This window comes from Gambusia affinis, linkage group LG18 (assembly GCF_019740435.1).
Source record: "Gambusia affinis linkage group LG18, SWU_Gaff_1.0, whole genome shotgun sequence".
Lineage (NCBI taxonomy): Eukaryota > Metazoa > Chordata > Actinopteri > Cyprinodontiformes > Poeciliidae > Gambusia > Gambusia affinis.
The window spans coordinates 24,732,284-24,758,714 of record NC_057885.1 but is presented as its reverse complement, the minus strand read 5'-3'; the positions used below and the strand labels follow the sequence as shown (position 1 = coordinate 24,758,714).

General features: G+C 36.8%; 1 protein-coding gene across 1 annotated transcript; it reads left to right on the top strand.

Moving 5' to 3' along the window:
- The first annotated feature begins 589 nt into the window (after positions 1 to 589).
- LOC122820118 (tyrosine-protein kinase receptor TYRO3-like) lies at positions 590 to 14,506 on the top strand. The gene is made up of 10 exons (XM_044097292.1): positions 590 to 620; positions 2,766 to 2,801; positions 2,900 to 3,178; positions 3,258 to 3,503; positions 3,595 to 3,642; positions 3,717 to 3,880; positions 3,977 to 4,036; positions 7,321 to 7,411; positions 10,677 to 10,757; positions 14,227 to 14,506. The coding sequence occupies exons 1-10, from the start codon at positions 590 to 592 to the stop codon at positions 14,286 to 14,288; spliced, it is 1,098 nt and encodes a 365-aa protein (XP_043953227.1). The 3' UTR covers positions 14,289 to 14,506.
- The last annotated feature ends 11,925 nt before the right edge of the window (positions 14,507 to 26,431 follow it).

Sequence of the window (26,431 nt, the reverse complement as noted above, 5' to 3'; positions counted from 1 at the left end):
GTTTTGGACTGTTTTTGGATATTCTGACATTTTCATCAATAAACTCAGTTTTCTCACTTCTACCAGGTTCTCCAGCACTTGCCTCAACACACCTCACCTGCATGTCTTGACAGATTCAGGGGTTTTTGAGGTGCTAATGTTAAAGCTCCCTAAAACAGGCCTACAAACACCACTGGTGGGGGGGCTGGTTGACCTTTGATGACCTCTAGAAACATTTTTTTATATCTTTAAAATGACAGCAGCACAAACAAAAAGTTTTGCTGCACAAACGTTTGACACCCAGTTTGTCTGATTTGAAGAATGAAGGGAAACTTCACTTGGTGTTAAAGTGGTTTTGAGTTATTTATGGTGAAAACACTGAAGTATCAACTCTGATAAAACACTGAAATTTGAACTCTGCTGAATTTGCTGAGCTGCACTAAATTAAATCAAGGCTGTGTGTGTTTAAACTTTTAGTCTGCACCATTTTAGTTTTCTGTCTGCTGTAACCTTTCTGGAGTAAAAACAGATGCTAAAGGAAGGAAGAGGCGGATTCTAGTTGTTGCTCTGACTCTCCTCTAGTGAATCGGTCTAGTCAAAGTCAGCAGAGATGAAGGAAGCAGCTGCTCAGCGTCTGATCTGTAAGTACAGAAATAATGTTTAATAACTGATATTAATATGAGTGGAAATAAGCAGAAATGTTGCAGACTGGTGCAGAGCTAGAGCCATTTCTCTGTCAACACAGAAACAGCAAGTTAAAGATTATTGAACTTTAACCCACTTGATAAAAACTATCATATACAAGCAGGGAAAGTTGAGTTTTTAGAGCTAAAATAGTCTGTCTGTGATGCTTCAGGGATTATTGGTTTCATCTTTTGTGGTTCACACTGACAATAATCCACTCACTGATGTTTTGACAACAGCTAAATGAAAAGTGTCAGGTCAGTTTTGGTTTGCTGAGTTAGACTTTAATTTGACCATAAAACACAGACCTGGAAAAACAAATGCAGATGCAGGAGGATTATCTCCAATGTCCCTTGATTTTTAAAGATTATATGAGAAGTTGCACACAATTAACCAAGACGCTGCAGTAGCTTCACTGTAAGGTATCGCAGTGCAGCAAGCAGAACCAGAACCAACGTTGAATTCAGTTTCCTTTAAAGCAGCAACAAACAGGAGCAGAGAGACTTTTGGACAATTCAGCCAATAACTGGACAGGAAATCTGTAATGGGTCAAATGTTTGAGTTCAGGCTGCAAAACCAAAGACCTGCTGCACATGAACTCCAAACTGAGAGTCGAGTTTAAAGTTTTGGCTAGAGAGTGGAGCAAACTAAAAACCACCCAGGATGGATCAATGTTTAGAACAACCAGAGACAAAAAACAACTAGTCCTTCCTTCAGTGTACCGTCCTCTGGTACCAGATGAAACACATAAAGAAATGGGTCAGTTGGGCTCAGAACAGACACTCAGTCTGATTAGCAGTTCACCTGCACTGGACCCCACGGCTGCAGAAGTTGTACCACTAATTGTGCCAACAAACCTCAGTACAGAGCAGAAGATGTTCAGGGTGATCCTACAGAAACTGCTGAGGAAAATAACAAGATTACCGAACCACAGGATGTGGACATGATGGGCTCATCATGTGGAAAGAGGTTCTGACATCCAACAGGCCGTAGAGGAAAGACAGCCGAGTGCAGAGAGAGAAGGAGAACACAGACTTTGACTTATTTTACTCTTGGAGAACCAAGTTTCACAGACAGAACAGTAAATGTGTAAATGGACCAGGTACAGCAGCCGTGGTGAGGAAAATCAAAACGTCTCCATTTTGTGTTTCAGACGGTAACAAAGGTTCCTGTTACAAATGATGAGATACAAATGAATTACAAATGTAGAAATAAACACATTAATCAGTTTTTATATTCTAACTAAATATGGGACTAAAATAAAGGTAAACTGATGACATCAGCAGTCTGTGGAGCTAACAGAAGGTTGTAATGTAACCTGGATAAAGTCCATTCCTTTCTTCTGTCTCCAGACGTTAATGAGCAGGTTGACCTGAATGTGCTGAGTTTATTACAATCAGATCACAAATCAATATGTTGTTACTGTTTATGGATTATTGGTCACAGGTTTCCCACACACTTTGTTTTGCTTATTATAAGAAATTCATTTGTCATTGTTAGTTTGTCCAAACCTGGTTTTTCTGTCTGTCTCATGCCTTTAATCAGCAGTACTGACATTTCCTAGATGTCCCTGAATGTTACTGTTTGTTCCCTGAACGGCTTCAGGCTCCGAGGTAGAAAACCTGAGTTATTTATGAGACGGTAAATAAAAGACAAATAAAACTCCAGACGTCATCTGAGCCTGATTCCAGCAACATTTACACATTCTGAGAATGAAGAGTCACAATCTTAAAATCTGTTCCTCTGGATGTCAAATAAACACGATTCAATGAAAGTGTAATGAAGTCATCACAAACTGCAGAAAAACCCTTAAACAATTAGTTTATTAAGCAAAAACAGGAAATTATGAGCAAATATATTGATCAATAACAAGAGGAAGCCAATAAAACTACAAAATATTTGATTTAATTAATTTTAATATTTCCAAATGAAGGACAGAAAAATCATGAAAAACATGTAAATTAAAATAGCACAAGAAGTTTATTAAATACTTTAAATGTCAACTTTATCAATAAATCACATTTATGATGTTGGTTAATACTTTCTAAAAACCTTTTAGAAAGTTTTAATCTAAAATAATAAAAACTTTTATTTCATTTCAGTTCTGATCTCACTGCTGTTCTGGACATCAGGTCAAGGTTTGTAATATTTCATTTTAAATTGTTAAAATATTTTTTAGATCAATTTTCTCAAAGGAAAAGAACTGCTGGAATAACAGATGTGTTCTTCATCCCAGTTCTCCCAGTTCATCTGACTGTGAATCCCAGCAGATCTAAGTTTTTTGACCTTGAACCAGTGACTCTGATCTGTGAGGATGAAAACAGATCTGATGGATGGACTGTGAGGAGAAACACAAGCAGAGGAACCAGGACTGAATGTAAAGATGGATGGGGAGCTGCAGTTGGTTCTACCTGTACCATGAACTTAGTACAAGATGATACTGGTGTGTACTGGTGTGAGTCCAGGTCTGGATCCTCCAGCAGCAGCAGCAGCAGCATCCAGCTCTCTGTCTCTGGTAAGATCAGACTGTGGAGTTAGTGTTGCTGAAGCTGTGTGGAAATGGATGAAATGCTGTAGTTTGTCTCTGTGTTGAGGTGGATCAGTGATCCTGCAGAGTCCTGTCCTCCCTGTGATGGAGGGAGATGACGTCACTCTGAGCTGCAGAGCAAGGAATCCAACCCACAACCTCCCAGCTGCTTTCTATAAAGATGGCGTCGTCATCGGCAACGAGTCTTCAGGTCACATGACCCTCCTCCATGTTTCCAGCTCTGATGAAGGCCTCTATAAATGTAACATCAGAGGTCATGGAGAGTCTCCATCCAGCAGGATCTCTGTCAAAGGTCAGAGGTCATCCTCTAATAGTAAATCTCATTGATAATGTCTGAGAATCCACAATCTGGTGATATATTTAATCAAACCTCTTTATTCTAGAGAAACCTCCAACCACCTCTCCACCTTCCTCCTCCTCCTCTTCCTCAGGTGAGCAGCTTCTCCTTCAGCTCTGAGTCTTGATGTTTACAGCAGACGGTTATTTAGCAGCTTCTTCTTTCTAGAGAAACCCACCAACATCTCTGTCTCTACAGTCCCACCTGGTCCAGGTTCTTCCTCCAGTTTTCCCTTAATGGAGCTTCTTGTTGCATCTGGTTGTGGTTTGGTTTTCCTGGTGTTGCTGGTTGTTCTGGTTTTACTGGTGAAACACTTTTATAACAAACCAAAGGTGAGACAAACCTCTTGGTTAAATCTCTTGATTTCATTCATTGAATCTTTTCAGATCTTCCTGAAAAACTTCCTGGTAACTTTGGATTCATTTCAGGTGATGAAGGAGGAAGAGGAGAGGATGACATCACTTCCAGAAACATCAGGATCTCCAAAGGTAAACAGTCAGCCATGTTTGGTCCTGATCCCAGTTCTGGGAATGTCGTCAGGTTGAAAACCAGCTGCCACTTATTTACACTTTGGTGTTTTTATTTTTTTTATTCAAGTACATTTTTGTTAATGGAGACTGAGAATCCATTTTATTTTAGTTTTTGGTTGTTTTGTTTATTTTATCAGTTCCAGTGTTAAATGTTCTTTTAAAATAAAGTGTATTTATCTTTGGCAGGAAATCACATGAATTATTATGTCATTTCCATTAAATCAGTGTAAAAAGGTCTTCAAACAATATTATCGTTTATCGCAATAATTTTTGACACAATTAATCACTCAGTAAAATTTGCTATCATGACAGGCCTGCCTGTTTTTGATTTTTCCTTTGCAGTAGATTCCTTTTTGCTTTAGTCCAGTACCAGTAGGGGCTTCAACGGCCCTGTATCGGGTCGGCCCCCTGCTGTACCGTTTTGTTCTTTTTGATCGGCTCATCAGGTCCAACTTTCTGTTTATACTTTTGGGATTTTTGTTTGTTCCTTTCTTTGTTTTTGGGACACAGGGAACTGAGGACGTTTAATTCTCTCTCTTTCCTCCACAGATAATTAAAGCAGATGAACCAAAATAAAAGTTGAAGAGAGATTTAAAGTAAAATAATTTTTTTGGACCCTCAATTTTGCCTATGTTCTGAAATATGTTGTGCCCTTGTTGGACGTAACAAGCAGTGAACAATCCTCACTGATTCAGTCTGGATCTGATCAGACGCACAGTTCAGTTTGTTCTCTACATGCTGAGGCGGGGCGGCCATATTGGATCTGAACCCAGCACTGGTAGAGAAACTTCAACAGTAGAAACTCTTAATTTGATACTTGGACAACTTGGAACAAAAACTGATATGAGACAGACAAACATCTTCATCTCAGGTCTGGGGGGTTGACTTGAGTCCGGTCCCAAAGCTCAGTTTCCACCCTGCGCGCCTCCATGAAGTGAATTCAGTCAAAATCACATCAGGCTTTGAGTGTTCAGGATACAAACAGCAAAACTGTGAGAATGGAGACAGTCGTCCTCTGTGTCGTAACTTCAACATCCAAAATGGAGGGACTGGTCACTGTTTAGGCTTTTATGCTGCTAAAAAGTAAAACGAAACAAAACAGAATGTTTTAAATGTACAGTTAAAATATTTTTCCTTCCCAAAGTCCAAACTGGAGATATTTGGCTGTTCAAGTGTGTTTTGTTGTGATTTGTTAAATACTGAAAATTCAACATATTCACACATGTTCAGTAGATCCATTCATTTTCTGTTCACCTTGTCCCTAATGGGGTCAGGAGGGTTGCTGGTTCCTCTCCAGCTGCGTTCCGGGCGAGAGGCGGGGTCACCCTGGACAGGTCACCAGTCTGTCACAAAGACACACAACCATTCACACACACACTCACACCTAGGGAGAATTTAGAGAGACCAATTAACCTGACAGTCATGTTTTTGGACTGTGGGAGGAAGCCGGAGAACCCGGAGAGAACCCAGCATGCACAGGGAGAACATGCAAACTCCATGCAGAAAGACCCCGGGCCGGGAATCAAACCCAGGACCTTCTTGCTGCAAGGCAGCAGCTCTACCAACTGAACCACTGGTTACAGTTACAGTCTTTAATGTGTTCTGTGGAGTGAAACTAATATTATTTCAATACTTTATGTTTGAAAATGAGTAATTTTGTTTGGTCGGCCTGCGGGGCCGTTTCCCTGCCTCATGTTTTCTCTGTGTATAACGTCTCTGTGGTTCTGGAGACCCAAACCCTCAGAGAGACTCTGATCCTTTCTGGACCGATGGATGTTAACATCTTTGTCTCTCAGCTTGAATCTCTGTAGATCAGGGAACATTATGTGTGAAACATGGAACAGTTCTTTTTATCTGGGATATAAATTCAGAAACATTTAGTTTCTGTCTTCACCTGCAGAACAACCAGAGTTTTTAAATGTATTTTTATTCCTTTTCTACTGACTCATAGCTGCTCTGATGTGAAGTGAGAAGTGAAACCTTCTCCTGTAGCGATCAGACTGGTTGGGCCTCTGTGTGGTCTGGTCTTACTGGTTTCCTGTTGTTTTCTAAAAAGTTTCATCTATAAATATGGTCAAGAAGTTTGTGGTCTTAGTTTCAGATCAGCTTCCATAACATCTTTAGTGACTTACTGTTGGTTTTGGCTTCCTAAAGATGCTTAACATACAACATAAAAACACATAAACAACATCCAGACATGTTTATGAGTTGGAGGTCAGATGAACTGTGTTCCATCTGCTGCCACTAGTCTGAAGGAGCCGTGTTGTTTAACTGACACTAACAGCTTCCTGTTTCTGTTCTTCAGCCAAATGTGAAGCTGAACATGTTAGAACCAAAATAAAATACCTGAACATTGTTAAACAGCAGCTGCTGCTCTGTTCAGGATTATTATAATTATTATTATTGACAGAATAAACTTTGGGAAGATGAACTGATAACGAAGCTTTCAGTGAAAATGTTTTTCTTCTCTTTATCAAAACTGAAACTCCTTTGAACTGTGTTTGATTTAGAGGTAATTAACCAGAGATGAGAGAAACTAAGTCAGTAAGTAAAGTTTATTTATGAAGCTCTTTTCACAGACATGAAATCACAAAACGCTGCACAAAAGAAATCAACTTTAAAACCAAACAAAATATAAAACCAACATAAGAAACAATTAAATCAAGAGATAAAAGCCTGGGAACATCAAAATGTTTTAGTTGCTTTTTAAAAACCTCCAGAGTCAGAAAACGCGGTGGAAGGAAAAACTGGTTCACTTTAGTGTTTAACAGAGAGAAACTCTCTAATGGAAGAACTGGCTGTATGGCGCCCAGTTAGAGATAAACTTAACCCTACATGAGACTGATTAGATAGAAAAGAAAATTGGTTAAATTTCATTTCATCTTCTTCTTTTTCTCTGGCTCTCTATCCTGATCTCAGAGTTTTCAAAATAAAAGATCTAAAGGACAAATTTCTCTGATTGATTCAGTGTTTCACTAATTATTGAAAGATTATTTTATTACAGTCTTTAATGAGAAAAGCCAAACATTTCAAATGTAAATTAGCTTTAACAATTTATTTACAGACAAACTGGATCTAATAAACAATCAAAGTATCTAATTTCTGCCTCTTGTTTTACATTTGCTGCTGTAATATTGATTATAATTAAACTACTACAGGTTTTTATTTTAATCAATCTGTGATCTTTACATCCAGGCAGCAGATTGGACAGAAATAAATCTGAAGTTTTTATCTTTTCTCAGGGAGCTGGAGTTTATTCAGCAGTAAAAACAGGAGAAGTGACTTATGGAGAGATAATCATCAATGAGAAGAAGAAGAAACCGAAGGCCAGAGGTAAAACTTTATTAAACCTTCATTAAACCTTTATTGAAATTTTATTAAAACTTTATTAAAACTTTATTAAACCTTTATTGAAATTTTATTAAAACTTCATTAAAACTTTATTAAAACTTTATTAAACCTTTATTGAAATTTTATTAAAACTTTATTAAAACTTTATTAAACCTTTATTGAAACTTTATTAAAACTTCATTAAAACTTTATTAAAACTTTATTAAACCTTTATTAAATCACTCACAGTTTAGAAAAACATGAAATATGTTCAGTATTTCCAGAAGTCAGCATTCTGCTTCTCATTTATCTTCATCAGTTTCTCAGTTTGAGGTGAAAATAACTTAATGATGTTTAACTTCATGTTTCTTGAGTAAATATTTGAGTCAACATGAGTTCAAGCATCAAGTTATTTGTAATAAAACACAATAATATAAATTTATTATGCAGATCTTTTGGCTACATAATATTTCCTTTCTAAATAATTTGTTTAAAATGTTTTCTAGTTTAGTAACAAACCTGGAAAATGATTTAAAGTTTTATGGTGACATTACCTGGAGGATTTTGATCAGCAAAATCCATAATATTAATAATCCATCAAAATATAAGTAAGAATATCAGAATGTGATTGAAGCAAAACCAGGAACAATCTGTTGAGTTATTTACAGATTCAGAAACTTTCTAATGATGACAAACACAAAGAAATTAAATCAATTAAATATGGTCATTTGAATGTTGGAAGTCAGGAAACCAAATTTTTAGATTTCTCTAAGAACAAATAATTTTATCCCAAATACAATTTTTAGGACTGAAACTCATAAAAAGTTGAATCATCTGTTTTAATCAATGTTTATACAAAATAAACCACAGGAAGTTTTACAGAAAAAGATGGTTATGTATTTTTATAAAATGTTAAATCAGGGTCTCAAACTCCAGTCCTGCAACTTTTAGATGAGCCTCTGCTGCACCTGAATAGAATAATTAAGGTTCTGGAGAACTGATCTACACCAGGTGGAGGTAATTAAACCGTTTCATTCCAGTGTTTTGTACTTGTGGCTCATCTAAAAACTGCAGGACTGCCACTGGAGGCCTGCAGTTTGAGACCCCTGGGTTAAAACATGTAAAATATAAATGTCAGATACTCATATAATTCTTTATTACTGATGTTGTGTGGCTGAAAAAAAATCCTCTTCAGCAAAATTAAATATAATAATTATCCACCCATTTCTTAATTTGTATTTATTAAATATTAAATAATTTTGTTTCTATGTAAATAGCTGTTGATGTGTGTAGAACTTTATAAGAGAATTAAGTCGTAAAAACCAGAACATTTCTCACTGAGACTCAAGTCCAAACAAGAATAAAATTTATTTAAACAAAACTTTATAAGTAGAAAATGTTCCTGATTTATCTGGTTATTTAATTTAGAGAAATAAAACATTTTCTTTATAGTTTATACTCTCAACATTAGATGTAAAATGTGGATTATTTTTGGTTTGATGTTTTATTTATGATTAATTCAGGTCAAACTTTAGTCAGACTCTGGATGTTTCCAGCTGATCAGTGAATATTTGACTCTTTTTGCTGCACTTTGTGCTGCACTTTGTGCTGCAGTTTGTGGTTTTGCTGCTAACTGACTCTAACAGCTCTGCAGTCGTCCAGCTTCCTGTTTCTGTTCTTCAGCTGAATGTGAAGCTGAACAAATAAAATATTTAAACACTGTTACACCGAAAAAAATGAACTTAGGGAGTTATCACATTAACAAAAAGCAGAATAATTTTATGCTTGAAACAAAAACGTGATAAAATCATGTTGGATAAACAAGAATTTATGAAATTTAATCAAGTTGAAATAACGTGATTCAATTTAGTCAGATTCATTTCCCACTGAAGAGGATCTAGAGAGATCAGGGGATCATGAGAGATTATGAGACAGAACTGTTTTGACCTGGGAAAACTTCAAAAAGGTTTTAGTTACACATTAAACTATAGATATTTGTTTTTCTCTGCAGGGAACTATTGGCATTTAAGAACTGCACTGAAACAAATGGCTGTAAAAACTACAGCATGAAAATACAGTTCTGTTGTACCTTTTCTAATAGTTGAGTGTTCTTTCTGCTGGCTGTAATCACTCCATTGACATTTCTCTTTACTGGATCTGGACAAAGAAATTTGTTTATATTCTCTTTTTTTCGGAAGTCAGGCAAAGACAAACTTATATAAAGTATATATTTTTGCTATAAGGCTGCAATGGTTCTGATTTAAATGTGTAAGCTGTACAGTTCAGGCTGTTATGATGTTGCTACTACTGCTGTTGGGCTTCAGGTTGGAGACTGGATGACAACGTGTTGTTCAGCTGTTACCCTTTCAGTCCTTTCTTAAAACTCTTAATGTAATGTAACTTAAAAAATGTTTGAATTAACGTAATTAAATTATGAAAAGGATTTCCACACAATTAAATATCTTTCTTTCAGCATGAAGCATGTTTGTTGAGCTGACTTAAGTTTCATGAGTTGAATCAACTTAATAATTAGTGTGAAGGAATCACTGTAACATAAGTTGGTTTCTCCAGTGTGTGGTGGCGCAGGAGGTTTAGCACACTGCATGTTTGGAGGCTTTAGTCCTCAATGGAGACGTTGCTGGTTCAACTCCCGGTCCTGGTGACCTTTGCCACGTCCTCATCCTGTCTGCCTACTGTCTCAAAAAGATATGAGCCACTAGCGCAGCAAAAACTCTTCAAAGAAAAAGTTGGTTTCAACTAAATTTGCATTAATCTTAGTCAAGTAAATTATTTGGTCCAAATTGTTGCAAATTAGTTGGGCTGGTTCTTTTAATTACATTGGATCCAACTATAGTAAATGAGTTCAATCAACCATAATAAATTAAGTTGACCCAACACATTTGTTTTAAATAGGAGTAACAGAATTACATGGTGCTGAAATAAAGCAAAGTAATCAGGTGGAAAACCTTTCCATGATTTTTTTAAGTTCATCCAAAGAGTTATTTTTTTCAGTGTAGATACCAGCTGCTGCTCTGATCAGGATTATTATATTTATATTTCATTTAAAAAACAACAACAGATATTTAAAATCCAGACAAACTGAATCTAAAAACAAAGAACTAACCCAAAGCTTCTCATTTCCTCTTTAATTTGACTTTTGATTATTAATTATAACTAAACTTTATCAGGTTGGTTTTTATTCAGCTTTGATTTTTGTTCTTTACATGCAGCAGATTAAGGAAATAAAAGTGTTTTTATCTTTTATCAGGCAGTGAAGGAGCTGGAGAAGTGACTTATGGAGAGTTAGTCACCAACCAGAAGAAGAAGCAGAAGAGGTCAAAGGCCAAAGGTAAAACTTCTCCTGATGAGTTTTCTGGGTTTTTCTTTCTTTTATTGTGTTTGTTTTCCATAATTTCTCCTCCCAAACTTCTGTTCTTACAAAAGGATTGTTTTTATTTGAGGTCAAGTTAAGATGTAAAAACTCAGCAGCGCCTCCTACAGTAAAATATGGAGGTTACAGGATATGATGAAACACTGGAGGGTCATTAACCAGTTGTTGGTTTCAGACCAGGCCCACCACCTGAGAGGGGCCAACGGGGTCGGGTGCATTGTGTGATGGGTGGCGGCCGAGGGAGGGGGCCCTGGCGGTCCGATCCTCGGTTGCAGAAGCTCTTGGGACGTTGAACGTCTCCTCTCTGGTGGGGAAGGAGGAGGAGCTAGTGTGTGTGTGAGGCTGAGAGGTTCTGGTTAGAAATAGTCGGTCTCACCTGGACCTGTTGCGATAAACAATAAATCAATTAATCGTACGATAAATTAGAACTATCGATGTCATTTTAATTATTGGCTTTATCGTCTCTTCTGAACTTTTTTTCTTTTTGTTGATGACACTGAATGAATGGAAAACATTTTTCAGTTTTTATTTGTTAAAAATGATTTGAATCTTCAGTCAGTTTTTATTCCACCTTCCAGTTTTATGTCACTTTGTGTTTGATGTTCACATTAAATCCCAGTGAAATTTATTTATGTTTTTGTTTGTGATAAAATATAAAAGTTTAAGGGTGTGAATACTTTTCCAAGCTGCTGTAAATAAAGTGTGTATTTATTTAAACTTTACCAGAGGAGCAGCTTTCAGACAGAGTGTCTAGTCAAAGCCCGGCAGCAGAGTCTCATTGTGGCAGAAAGCAGAAGTGATCCGTCACTGTTTGCTTCATCATTCTGTTTTTTTCTGTGGTTTCACAGGAACAGATGAAAATCATCCTTTCATCATCGTGTTTATGGTGAAACTTTCCATCAAAACGAGAAGCTGAGAGCCGTTCACAGCAAAACCGTTTTAACATGAGCAAAGAGCAGAACTGAGTTCTAGAAACTCGTCAAAGCTTCATGTTTCTGAATCCTCCAGTCGCTGAGAGACTCAGAGTCTGTCAGGATTCAGAGTCTGAAGGATTCAGAGTCTGAAGGATTCAGACCTGCTGAGTGTTTTCCTACCTGAGGATTGTTCAGGTGTGTTTGAGCAGAGATGAATCTAAAACTGACTGGAGTCTGGATTCCTGGAGTCGGTTAGATCGAAACATCTGAATGAGGAAATGAGTTTTACCAGAACAGAATCTGATCGTTACGTCAAACTTTAAGTTTCTCACTGAAACAGTAAAAACAAAGTCAGTCAGTTTTCAATAAATCTGCCTCTTTGATGCTTTTATGGAGCAAAAATGTTATTTTTTCAGTCACATTTAAAACTAAAGATGAAGTTTTTCCACTGAGTGTCGATCAGATGCTGAACATGAAACATTTGGACTTTAAGCCTCCATCAGATTAACATCGGATCCTTTTAGTCTGTCAGTTTTCACTCTAACTTGATGTTTTCTGGGTTTTTTACATCTAAAAGCAGAAGTTCATCTTCCTCCTCCAGTTATCTGAATTTCTGCTTCTGTTTTCTGTTCATTTTTTCCATCATAATTTTAGAACCGTTGTGTTGAAATGTGTTTAGTTTTTCTGATGGAGGCAGGAAGTTGATCAGTTCCTGTTTTCAGGTTTAAACACGTCAGCAGGATTTAGATTTAGTGATAATCTGAGCAGCTGCAGAGATAAAAACTGGAAACCTGAAGATGTTCATGAAAGAAACAGAGAAAAGTTACAGATTCCTGATGCTCCTGTTCTCAGGATGAAACTTCATTTAGTTCTAAATGTCAGATTAATGTCAGATTGACATCAGATTATTGTCAGATTAGTATCAGATTAATATCAAATTAATGTCAGATTAATATCAGATTAATATCATCTTAATATCAGCTTAATATCAGATTAGTATCAGATTACTGTCAGAATGATATCAAATTAATGTCAGATTAGTATCAAATTAATATCAGATTAATGTCAGATTAGTATCAGATTAATATCAGATTAATGTCAGATTAATATCATATTAATATCAGATTAATGTCAGATTAATATCAAATTAATGTCAGATTAGTATCAAATTAATATCAGATTAATATCAGATTAATGTCAGATTAGTATCAGATTAAGATCAGATTAAGATCAGATTGATATCAGATTAATATCAGATTACTGTCAGATTAATATCAGATTAATGTCAGAATGATATCAAATTAATGTCAGATTAGTATCAAATTAATATCAGATTAATATCAGATTAATGTCAGATTAGTGTCAGATTAATATCAGATTGATATCAAATTGATATCAGATTAATATCAGATTAATATCAGATTAATATCAGATTAATATCAGATTAATATCAGATTAGTGTCAGATTAATCTGATCCAGTAAAGGTCAAACTGCCTGACCTTTTACTTTCTAACAGAGTTTTTTCTCTGATCATTTCGGCATTTTTGATCAAAACATTTCAGGATCCAGATGAAATTCTCCGGTTTGGTTCTGATCAGGTCCAGTTGCAGACGTGGTTCTGGTACTGATCCGGTTTGGAAGAAGCTGATAAATTAAAACTGTTGATGATAAATATCAGAATCAGATGTGAAGCTGCAGCGTCTGAAGGCCTGATGGTTTCTGAGTTCATCCTGCAGTGAGTTTCACTGCTGCTGGTTCTGGTCGACCCGACCCATCCATGTTCAGAACCGCTGCTGTTCTGCATGTGAACAGAACCGGGCCACTTGCTGGTCCAAACAGCACAATCTGAACCCGAAATAATCTGTTTTATTCAACAAACCTGTTAAAAAATAACAGAATATTCAGACTGAAGAGGGAGAAGTTAGTTTGTTAGTTTTAAGTTAGTTTGGGTTCTGATGTTCATCTCCAGCAGAACCAGAGAACCGACTGGACCGACTGGACCGACCTCCGGTCCATCAGAGGAGAAAACAGAACCAGAACCAAACAGGAACAAACTGATGGTTTCTGTGTTTTTGTGTCTGAAATAGTTTTTTGAGGTGAAGAGATAATATTATCTTTACTTGAATAAAGAACAGAAATTATATTTTTATTCTTCTTTCTGCTCCGTTTCACTCATGATTTCTATTAGTTACATGAATTATTCATATTTATTATTGAATGAAATGAAAATCTGATGGAAATCAACAAATTAAGATCCAAACTATTTAGAGATTTTTCTCTTTAAATCAACGTCAGGAATCTGAAATGAAGGCAGGAGAATTGATCCTCTTTTATGATTAAATAGACAAAAATAAAAACATGGAAATAATAAAACATTAAAAATGAGACGTTTGTTTAAACTCATTAATTCTCGTCTCACATTCTGCCTTTATAAATAAATTTCTGTTTTTTATCCTGTTTCTTTGCTGCAGTTTCAAATCTTTATCAAACTTTTTGTTGTTTTTGTTTCCAGAGAATCAATCAGGCCCAGATGTTCTCTACTCCTCAGTGAGGTCACCCAGAGTTGACCTCTGACCTCCAGCAGCTGTCAGATCTACTGGGATCAGCTGGACTGGTTTCCAGTTGCAGCTCAGGAAACCAGTAGCATGAGCTAAGTGTTGCAGTCAGAGACATAGCTAATGGCTAACAGCAGCCCAAGCTAACAGCAAGCTAACAACAAGCTAATTCTTTGCTTTTTATGTAATTTAACTCAGCAGCAACATGTTGACCAGCAGAGGAAATAAAACATTTCATCACAGCAGCTCTTCCTGTGCGGCGGCCATGTTGGATTTTAAGTTCTGGGTTGAAATGTTTGAATGTTTTTAATCTGGAAATTTAAAGTTTCAGATTAGCTTCATGCTAATTTAGCTTCTGAAGTCAGAAAGAATTTTATTTTAAGTTTTACAATAAATAATTTTCTGGTTTTTCAGAATCTGCATCAAATAATAAATGAATGAATTTATTCTGTTTTAATATCATGTTAGTCTTTTAGGTTTATTTTATAATAATTTAATTTCTATTAAACTCTTGTTTGTGTTTAGTAACAACAGATGTTCTATTTGTTATCCTGAACAGATTGAATTACAATATGAATCTAAATTTACTGCATAAAACAGCAGAAATGGTTTGATGGTGAAAAGTGAAGATTATTTGATCCTGTTTGGATCCAGACATGTTGGTTGAAGCTGAACATCAGAATCTGATTCATCCTGAGATGTTAAAATACTGACTTCACTCAGACATGAAGCTTCTTTAAAACAGTTTCATGAACTAAAGAGGATTTTCAGGTTTTATCAGCTCTGAGTTCAGATGAAGGTTTTATTTACAGCTTCAGTGATGAAGGAGTGATGAAGAGGAGGCTGATGTAACTCATCTTCATCAGTCAGGTTGAGATCAGCCTGACTGCTAATATGACCTGAACTTTAAATCTTTTGTTTAATCATCTAAATTCTGGTTTCAGTAACTTGATGTTGATGAACCAACATCAGCAGCAGGAAATCAGCTTTTTGTTTCCTGTTTCTGTTTTTCTTTCATTGTGAAAAACGTTTGATCTTCTTCTTCCCATCGTTGCTTCAGGCTCTGATGTTTCCAGACATTCATTCTTCTGTTGGCTCCTTTAATCAGCCATCAGGTTAAATCAGCTCCTTTCAGCCTCTCAGTTTTCATCATAACTCCACATTTCTGGTTATTTTTAACATCTAAAAGCAGAAATTCACACGTTGCAGCTGCTGTCTGAACATTTCTGCTTTCTGATCATTTTTTCCATTCCTAGTTTTAGCAGTGAACCGTTTTTCTCCTCTGTGGTGAAACGTGTTTATTTTTGTTGATAGAGACGAGAAGCCGATCAGTTCCTCTTCTCTACAGGATTTATATTTAGAGATTTATATTTAGAGATTAGCCGCCCAGTTGTTGAGAGATTAAAAACCTGTGAAAACTTGAAGCTGTTGGTGAGAAATGTTTGAGTGTAAAAACAGAGACAGGAAACATTTCATCTTCTTGGTCATGTGTTTCTAAATATCTGAGTTCTCTGAAATGTTTAACTGAGTTTCCAAAGAAATGAGGCAAAGTGTCGACCTTTGACCTCTGAGTTTATCTCTCATTAATTCATCTGTTGGTTTCTCTCAGTTAGTGAAGGAAAAACCTCAATGGTCACAGAAATCACTTCAATCTGACAAAGAAAATGATGAATAAAGATTCTATGAAAATGAAAGTCAGTCATTGATTTTTAAACATATTTTTCTCCCCACCAGGGGTCTTTTGTGGCTCTAGTGTCCCTTATATGACAGTAGGCTGACAGGAAAGGAGGGAAGACATGCGGCAAATGTCACGGGTTTGATTCACCAGGTCGGGAATCAAACCCGTGACGGCCGCGTCGAGGACTCAAGGCCTCCAAATGTGGCTCGCGCTGTCCGCTACGCCGCCACAGCACGTCCTTTTAAACATATTTTCAAATTAAACTCCTGGATAAAATGATAAAAGTTGATATTTTGTTGCTCAACCTTTTGAGTTGATCAACCAACGATTCTGGTATTTCATTTCTCTGCTCATCAACAAACTGCTCTCAGTTCTGAAACCTTTTCCAGACGAAACGTTTCAGCTCCGTCAGTAGGATTCAGGTCAGGGGTCAGAGGTCACTGCAGACTGGTTGAATGTTTTCCTCTGTTTTTTATCTGAGTGTTTTTATCATCATCCTGGTGACCTGCATGATGATCCAAACACTGAGCAGCACATTTCTCTCTAGAATCCACTGAGAGTCTTGAGGTTTCATTCTAACCCTGAACCAGATGGAGCAACGCAGCCCAGAGCATAACGGAGCCTCCTCCGTGTTTCACAGTGACTGACAGTGATCTTTCCCTCATCTGCTTCATTTCTCCATCCTTCAAAGAGCTGATGTGTCAAGAAGTTCAGTTTCTGTCTCGTCTGTCCAGAGGTAAATCCCCCAGAATCTTTGTGTCAACATGCAGTTTGGTAAATTCCAGTCTGGATATTTTATGATTTGTTTTCAACCATGTTGTTCTCCGTGGTCATCTCCCTTTAAGTTACTTTGGGTCAAAGGTCGGCTGGTCCGATCTGATGCTGATGTTCTGATAGAATTAAAATAATAACCTATATAAACACTAATCATTATAGTTAAGGAGGTCACTGAAAGGAGAAGTGGAGAAGAGTTCATTGCAGTAGGTGGCTGTTTTGGTGGGACCTTACAACTTACTGACCAACCCCCCCCCCCCAACCATTTTTGACCAGTGGGGGGGAGAGGGGATTGGTCAGTAAGTTGTAAGGTCCCACCAACAAATGCGTTGCGTGATAGATATCTAAGTTATGGGTCCACTCACTGTACTTACAGCCGAAGTAGCGAAATAACTTCTAATGTCTGTCGTCCTTTTCTATTTTGGTCTCGGAGACTCATAATAAATGTCAAACTCAGAAGGAGACGCGTTCACTTTCAGCTCCATGGACCAAGCTTCTGTTCCGCGTGTGTCCAGCTGGCCGCCGCCTGTTGCAGCCAATCAAAGAACGTAGATCCACGTTCTTTGAGCCAATAGCGGCATGGGTCGTCATAGTTCATAACAGTGAATTTAACAATGAATGCTACCACTGCGTAGTATATTGAAATATTAAACTAATCAATGTAGATTTTCTTTTATTTATTTTGTTTTTGTTAAAAAAAAAGTGTATTTTAATTAATATGACAAAAATTGGTCCGGACTATTTTATATCCGTTGAATATTGGTCGTGACGTGTCAGGACCGTTCATACCCAAACCTACGCCCATGAGATAAACGCTTGGCTGGAAACTCCTGTCCTCCTCAGTCGTAAGGCTGAAGAAGTGTGAGGTGAAGATGTGGTAATGTGGCCTCGTTTTTTCTTTTTTGGTTTAAATTTATGTTCCTTATATCACTGTTTTGGATTGTTTGTTATATTTTGAAGTTATTTACTTTTCTTATGTAACCCAGTCCAAAATAAGAGTATTTTGTATTGAGTTAAGTTCATGGAAGGAATAATAATTTAGAATGTGTTAAGCATGTTTGCTTAAATATGTTAAAATTGTTATAAATAAATGTTAACAAAAAGAAATGTATTTAAAACCGTTTTATAGGAAAGTAATCTTCACCATATTTTATTTTGAAGTGCTTATGTTTGTAAGAGGAAGTGGGGTAAAACAAAGCAACTTCACTGGTCCATGGTTGGCTGAGGGTCAGGGAGAGACAGGAAGGAGTAAAAAATAGAGGGAAAAACGAGAGAGAAGAGAGATAGAAAACCGCGCTGGAAAACGTGGCGGAGTTGATGAGAAACAAGTGTTTTTGTAGATATTCAGGCTATCAACTCGACAGTTTGTTTATTGATATCGACTCTACACTTTTGTTTTGTTGAGGAAAAATGATTATTCTTAGTGCTTAATACAGTTAATCTTACGACATGTGTAAAAGGTATATTGAACATTCTTATTTTGAACAAATTTCTTCATTTTGAACAGGTTTGTGTTAAGGATTTAAAACTAAACTATTGATAGGTAAGTATTCAAAGTACAGGAAAATGCAGATCAGAGGGGATCTCTCAATGAGGCTCCTGTTGTGATATCAGAGGTCAGGAGGCCATAAAATTAGCATCTCCTGGAGGGCAGTAACATTTGAGCCTGGAGGAGAGAAGCCTGTTTGGTTCACAGAAGGTCAAAAGTTTTCCAGAACCAACATCTGAGATGGTGTAAAACTAAATGCAACATAGAATGTTAAAACCACTAACATTTAATTTCTAAGACATTTTTCTAAGTACTAATAGCAGGTTTTTAATGAAGATTGTATTATCTAATTTTAGAACTACTAATCTAGTAAATGATGAATGTATTAGAATGGAAATTGTTTGAATGAAAATGTTTTGTTTAGTATTAGAAAATTGCTCAGGATTTATGCTAAATGGGGTTTTGGAAAATGATTGTGTTAACTTGTATACTTAGGATTGAATGTTATGTTTCATAGGTTAGAAAAAAGGAATTGTACCTCATTTTGTTCTGTTGATTTTATGTGTTATTTTTTGGTTTAAGGCAAAGATTCAAATCTTTTGAGATGTTGAGTGCAGATGAGCAAAAACTGGGTTTTATGAAGGTAAACTTTCCTTGAACCAAATTACTGGATTTAAGTTTGTCCTGAGAATTTATGTAAGGAGAAGATAACGGGAGACACTCCGGATTCCACAGGTATCTGTGAAATCTTATCTTATGTTTTTCTTTACCCAAATGACTGTAGAACCCAGAAGGCCAGGATGCAGCTGTTTGCTCTTTTGTTAAACCAGAGAGCAAATGGCCTTTGATCTTTTGTGTAAATTAGGGGGAGTTCTAAGTTTTTCTGAGTGTCCAAGGTAGCTTCTGGTTTGTCAGCCAGAGGTACGCCTTAATGGAATATATTAACAAGGAAAGAAACACCTTCAGTATAAGAGTTCGTGCACAATAATAATAATTCAGATAGCTGCTCCTATTTTGCCTTTTTGGCACCAGCTCTCTCCAAAGACATGTCTTTGCCTTCTTTTCTTTCTCTATCTTTTTTGTCTCAGGTAAAGAATGTATATCTCTGTAACTCTGCGGTTTTGTTGTTAATTCATACGTTGCTTTGTATGGGATTAAACTCTGTAATTCTGTGACGTCATCACGCATTGTTGTTTTCCTTGTCGCCCGCTGAGAGGACCTGGGATCATTAGGAAGAGAGAGCCAAACTTTTTTCCAAAGATAATTAATAAAATATTCTTCCTTAACAGTTTGTAGCTACTGTGATCCTTTCAGACCGGAATTCACTGTACAGTAGGTGCAAGTCATATGTAATGCTCGCTAGCGCATTAGCCATTAGCATTCATTAGCACAGTGAATGGACATTGAGTACTGTGAGCTAACTCGGCTAACAGAAGACTTAACTAAGGTTTCCGTCGTGGGACCGTTACAGAGTTGAGCCTAGTGCAAAGAGATGAGCTTACACCAGTGCTTCTCAATTCCAGTCCTCAGGTCCCCCTGCTCTGCATGTTTTAGATGTACCTCTACTCCAGAGCAGCTGATTCAAATGATTGCATGACCATCAAGTGCTGCAGAAGCCTGTTAATCACCCAAAGATTCAATCCAACTGTGTAGTAGAAGGGAAACTATGGAAGTAAATATGTGCCATCAGAATTTGAATTAAAAATGCCTCTGAAATTTGAATGCTGTATATTAGTGCTTACTTTTTCAGTATTAAAATAAATTCAGAATATATTTTTAACCTAAAAAAATTCAGTGTCATTATTTGTACATGAAAAAAAAATTCGCTACCTGCCAGCACTGCATGGTGTAAGATTAACAACGGCCCAACCCGTGTTTTAAATCAGGCTTTAAGATAATGTATCAAACTTCATGCGCAAAATAAAATATACTACAGAAATATGAAAGCATTAAACTCACCGTTGGGTTTGCGTTCGCCTCCATGGTCGCCAGCCTGGGTGATGCTGGTATTTCTTCAATATGACGGTTGTGTCACGTGATTAGGTGGATGTTGGAATCGGACATCCATTGCTAATGTCTGTGACCTGAGGTAACCTTGCCCATTTTTACAGCGAATTTTTAGACGCTGAATTTGAGACGGCGAATTTGAGCAAGTTGAATTGGAGGACAACGAAAATATTGCATTTGAATTTTGAAAAGTTGAATTTTTTATATGCTGAATTTTTTAACACTGAAAATTTAAACTGTGAAAAATATGTATATTGAAAATTTGATGACTTTGAAATAGGAATGTGAATTTTTTTAATAAATGAAAATTGCAACCATGTACAAAAAATGACACTGAATTTTTTTTAGGTTAAAAATATATTCTGAATTTATTTTAATACTGAAAAAGTAAGCACTAATATACAGCATTCAAATTTCAGAGGCATTTTTAATTCAAATTCTGATGGCACATATTTACTTCCATAGGAAACACCTAAGACATGCAGGGCAGGGGGGCCTGAGGACGGGAATTGAGAAACACTGGCTTACACTGAGTTTGTGTCTGTGTTGGATTTTCCTGCTTTTTCCTGAATCCTGTGAAGGAGCTGAAGACATCTTGCCAACTGGACTAAGGACAAGTTAAATTTCAAGAAGGTCCAAGGTTTTCTCTGGAGTAAGGTACCAAATTCCACGCTTCATCATCACATCAGGCCTGCAACGGGTTTATTTTTTTGGGACTATATTTCAGTTAATTATTGCCGGCTTAGGTGAACATTTAAGTGTGGGCCCACATTGAAAAAACAGGTTTTGAAACCAAGAGATTGAAACATCTAGTGTTTTATGTGAACTTATTATTGTGTTCAATATATGTTAAAAATCTCATACAGGTGTGTGTTTGATTTATTGTAGAATAGTATTTGGAGTTTATTATTTTTGGTCAAAGCTATATTATTGGGTGAAAAGAATAGAAAAGTACAGGTGTATTATTATTCTAAAGTGAAACTTAAACAAAGGTTTAAACACGAGAGTGTTATTATTTATAAGTTAATGGGTTTAATGAACTCAGGGGCCCTTACTTACTTCATAGCGGTATAATTGGGCTACACTTAGATTTAGTTGAGTTATATTTTTGGGTTGTTGTGTTGCATGTTTCTGATTGGTTGTTTTGAGGTCACGTGCCACGTACACCGAGAGACGCCCCACTGCAGCGGCACAGGTGTTCTGTATCTAATTAAGCAGCGTGCAGACCGGGAAGGAGGATAAGCCATAGACAGCGGGACCAGAAGCAGACAAAGCTGGACAGATCACAGGTGTAGGAGCAGCGGGACGAGAGGGAGACAATACGCGGCTGGATGGAGCGCGGACGAGCCCGGGATGGTGTTACGGAAAATTATTATTTTTAGTGCTTAATACAGCTAATCTTACCCCAGATGTAAAGGTTATAATGAACAGTCTGATTTTGAACAAATTTCTTAATTTTAAACAGGTTTGTGTAAAGGATTTGAAACTAAAACTATTCTATCGGTAAATATTTAGAAGTAGGTCAAATCTGTGATCTCTCTGTGAGGTTCCTCCTGCTGTGTTATCAGAGGTCAGGAGGCCATAAAATTAGTATTGCCTGTGAAACAGAACTCTGTTGGGTTCACAGAACATCAAAGGTTTTTTAATCACATCTGGCATGGTTTAAACTAAAATGCAACATAGAATGTTGAGATCACTAACATTTTTCTAAGTATTAATAGCAAGTTTATAATCAAAGTGTATTATCTAAGTTTAGAATGGTGAATGCTGAATGTATTTGAAAATTGTACTGTCTATGATAATATCTGAATCAAATGGAAATTGTTTCAATGAAAATGTGTTGTTTAGTATTAGAAAATTGTTCAGGATTTATGTGATAAGGCAAAGATTCAAATCTTTGGAAAATGCTGATTGCAGTAGACCAGAATTAGGTTTGTGAAGATAATCTTTTACTGAGCTTAACTTTGTGAAGGAGACACTCTGAAATTCACAGGTATCTGTGAAGTCTTATTTTATGGTTTTATTGAACCAAATGGCTACAGAGCAGGGAAGACCAAGATGCAGCTGGCCCTGCTCCTTTGTCCTCTCGGAAACCAAATGGCCTTTGATCTTTTGCGTAAATTAGGGAGGCTCTAAGTTTTTATGAGTCTCCAAGGTAACTTCTAATTGGTCATACAGAGCTACGCCTTAATGAATACATTAACAAGGAGAGAAACGCCTTCACTATAAGAGATCGAACACGATTATAATAATTCAGATTGCTGGTATATTTCTGCCGTTTTGGCATCAGCCTTCTCCAAAGACATGTCTTTGCCTTTTCTTTCTCTGTCCTTGTTTTTATTCTTTGTCTGTCTCAGGTAATGAGTCTGTATCTTGGCTGCTTTGCAGCTCATGTTGTTACTTCATTGTGGTTTCCTATGAAATTAAACGCTGTAACTTTGTGACGTCATCACGCATCGTTGTTCCTGATTGGCACACGCGGCTCGCCAAGAAGAACTTGGGATCGGAGGAAATAAAGAGAGCCAAGCTTTTTCCAAATTAAGCTAACTTAATATTTCTTTCTTCAACAATGGCCATGTTGGATTTGGGGGACGGTGCAGGCGGACCGGAGGACAAGAGAGACTGGTCGCCGTTGAGGAGCGGGCGGCTGGATCATGGTCGAGGTTCACCAGGAACTGGAGGATTGGTCGGATCGAGCCAAGAAAGAGTTGGGAGCAGTGGAGGACCGCGCCCTTTTCCCTATGACCAGCTAGGAGTCTGTTACAGACTTGTTTATTGACTTATTGTCAAGAACTGCCTGCACCTCCTTCCCTTTTGATTCTTAGTTTTTTAAATAAATCATTATAAATTTTGTTGGTCTGTTTAGAACTCTGTCCACAATCCTTGCAGTTTTTATTTGGTACACCACTCGGCTGCCACAAAGATTGTATAGCTCATTTAGATGATTTGTAACCCTGACTCACTGCAGCTGTGATTAATTTGCTTATTCCTCTTTAGAGCTGCAGCGTCCATGTAACTTAGGGAATGTAAGTAATAAAAAGAGAGGTGCACCAGAAAGTGTTTTCAGATTGTAACTGAAGCACATCTCTGTCTGTTTCTCCTAGTGAATAAAAAGAATTTAACTCTCTTTTGTCTTTTCTTGTGTCTGTATTTGATGTTCTAGGTGCTAGACTTGACATGTTCCTTCAAGTTCATCTTTGACTTCTTTAGAAGTTTTTCTGGACCCTTTATTTACCGTTCGTCACGTCCAGTTAGGTTGGATCTTAAATATCTGAACAATGTTTACAGCTGTAATTACAGGAACATGGAGCTGCTTGAAGACGGTCTGATAATCTTTAATATGATTGTCTATCATTTTCTTTCCTTCTCTACCTCTGGTCCATGTTGGTTTTGGTCCACACCAAGTCACCGATGCTATCCCTGCTGGACACTTAGTGTCCAAACACTCTTCTTGTCATTGTTGGTCAATCAGCTCCATGTTTCTGTGACTATAAAACATTTAGCTGCAGCTTTCAGTTAATCTCAGGGTGTCACAGTTAGAACTGGTGGTTTTTATTGATTTGCTTGAGACGCTAACCAGCCTGAGACGCTAACCAGCCTGTTGCTCCAATAGAACGATGATCCAAACTGGTTTTATTATGGATGATGATTCTGGAATGGACTCAACCTCAACTTTATGGAAAATATATGAATAATGTATGAAATGAACCAGTTTTAATAAAGTTCAGCAGTTCTGTTTTTCTCTTTGTAACATTTAACCAGATTTTACTGGAGGTTTGTTGTTTACTGTTTACTTTAACATTTAATATAATCTAAGAGAAAAAGCTACATATAAACTCCTGGTTCTTATTTAATAATCGCTGTAGTTGTTTTAAATAATCAGGATGCAGATTAATATTAATGTCTATGATGTGATCAATGTAAACATCTGATCCTGGATTATTTCTGTTTTATTTTGAATATCTAAATGAATCTTCAGGTTCCTCCAGTGTTGAACTCACTCCAGGTTGTTTGTTCAGGTTTATGTTTTAATTCTCCTGAGGTTGTAAATTGTTGGCAGCATCATGCTGAGGGGTCTGTTCAGGATAATAGAGCTAAAAACAAGAGATAAAATGTTAGTAAAAACTACATTTTATAGATTTATTTTAATGTATTTATGTAATGTGATTATATTTAATGCTCATTGCTCTGATTTCTGTATATTTTTTATATTTTGTAATATTTAGTTGATTTTAACTCCTGTTTCTACCACTGATGCAGCAAATAGAAAAACCAGCTTAAAGCTTTTTTACTCTGATGATTTTCTGTACATTAATTAAATTAATAACTAAATAAAACCATAAATTCTCAGTTTCTTCTTTTTTCATCCTGATTCTGATGTTTCAGTCAGTTTGGCTCATTTAAAACATTCTGTGATGTGAATCCAGATCAAACATGGACGGCGCCCTCTGCTGGTTTAAACCTGTAAACTAAACAATGATTCTTAATTTCTCCTCTGTCTGTTAATTAAACCTGGAGCTTCAGACTCACTGGACAGTTCAGAGTTCAGCACAGACCCAAATGTTAGCAGTAAAGCATTAACTCATGTCTGGACGTTTCCATGGCAACAGCAGAAACAGGAAACTTCCTCCCACTCACTTCCTGTCTTCTGAACTGCTGCAGTTCTCGGAAAGAGGCAGATTTTATAGACATTTCCTGAAATTTAATCTTTAAATCATTAAATGTAATAAATAAATATAAAACTAATCAGTCCACAGGAAGACGGAGAAATGTTGATCTGTACTTCCGGTTTGTTGTTTCAAAGTTAAACTTCCTGGTTTTGAGGAAATATTCAGATTATTTTAATTTGTCGTCTGCAGGGGGCGCCACTTCAGATTTTCTGGTGGAAACATGACGTCACCTCCACAAGAATATCTCACTTCCTGGTTGAATGAAGGAAAATCTCTGGTTCATCTGTTCTTCTGAATGTAATCCTGTGCTGCAGCGCCACCTGCTGCTCTTACACACACCTGCAGCTTCTGCTTCCCAACAACAACTTTGACCTTTGACCTGCTGTTAACGCATTTCAGTCTGTCAGTTAAAAACATTTGGATTAAAACTGTTTCAGTCTTTATCATCAAACCTTCATATCAGGTTTTATTTGCTCCAGTGATGAAGGACGGAGGTGATGAAGAGGAGGCTGATCCTCATCAGACAATTTAAATAAACTTCAGATTTCTCAGCAACAGATTCTTCTGGAAATATATTTTGTTTATTTTTGTCACAAAAGCCACATTTTCTTGAACATACTTAATTTGTTAAAGCAATAAAAAGGTTAAAACACCCAGAGGGTGAAAACTTTCTACAGGCTCCGTAGTTTAGCTCAAATGTTTTCAGATTGGGCATAAAATAAATTAATTTGATTTGCATCTCTAATATAATTAGAGATGCAAATATAATATGATCATAGAAATCTGATGCTAAACAAAGGAAACACATCTAAATTAAATAATTTGTGACGGAGGAGCCGTCTGGGACTTAATAATAGAGTCCGTGTCAGCATGTGAGCAGCACACACACACACACACACACACACACACACACACATTCACTATCTTATTTTTTGTTGCAGCTAAACTGACGCGGTTCATCGTGTTCCTGCTACAGTTAACATTCATCCTAACCTGTTATTTTCATCTTTAAACATTTTCCCGGTTCTATTTTCTAGCACCGGGAGGGAGGAAGTCACATGACAACGTAGTGATGTCATCAGAACGAACTGAGTGTTTTCTATTCAATTGACTATTGTTTATTTAATGTTTTTCTATTATTATTTTCTATACTTCAAGAGTTTATTTGCATTAGAAGTAATTGCTTAGTTATTTTGCTTCTTTAGACTTCCTGTGGGCGGAGCCTGTGGCTTTAAAAGCAGGGCTCTGCTCCACAGGGGGTCAGTCTGTGGTCAGACTCCTGAGAAATCACACTGAAGGTGATGAACTCTGAGAATGAAGCTCCTGCTGTTAGTCTGGTTTTAATCTGTCTTGGACGTCTTTTATTCTGCACCTGCTGTCTTTGTTCACCTGAAGAAAAACTTCATAACTTTCACTAATGATCTCTGGTCATTTATGTTGGACCAAGTCATAATAGAACCTCGTCAAGCAATTCAATGTTTGTTTTTTGTAATTTTATGACAGTAAATTTCTCCAAGAGAGTTATGAACATTTATTTTCCAAGT

Excerpts from the sequence above, each read along its gene's own strand:
- LOC122820118 (XM_044097292.1), top strand. The coding sequence starts at position 590 with ATGAAGGAAGCAGCTGCTCAGCGTCTGATCT. Across the intron at positions 3,504-3,594 it reads CAGCAGGATCTCTGTCAAAG|AGAAACCTCCAACCACCTCT; the intron begins GTCAGAGGTCAT and ends TCTTTATTCTAG. Across the intron at positions 7,412-10,676 it reads GAAGAAACCGAAGGCCAGAG|GCAGTGAAGGAGCTGGAGAA; the intron begins GTAAAACTTTAT and ends ATCTTTTATCAG.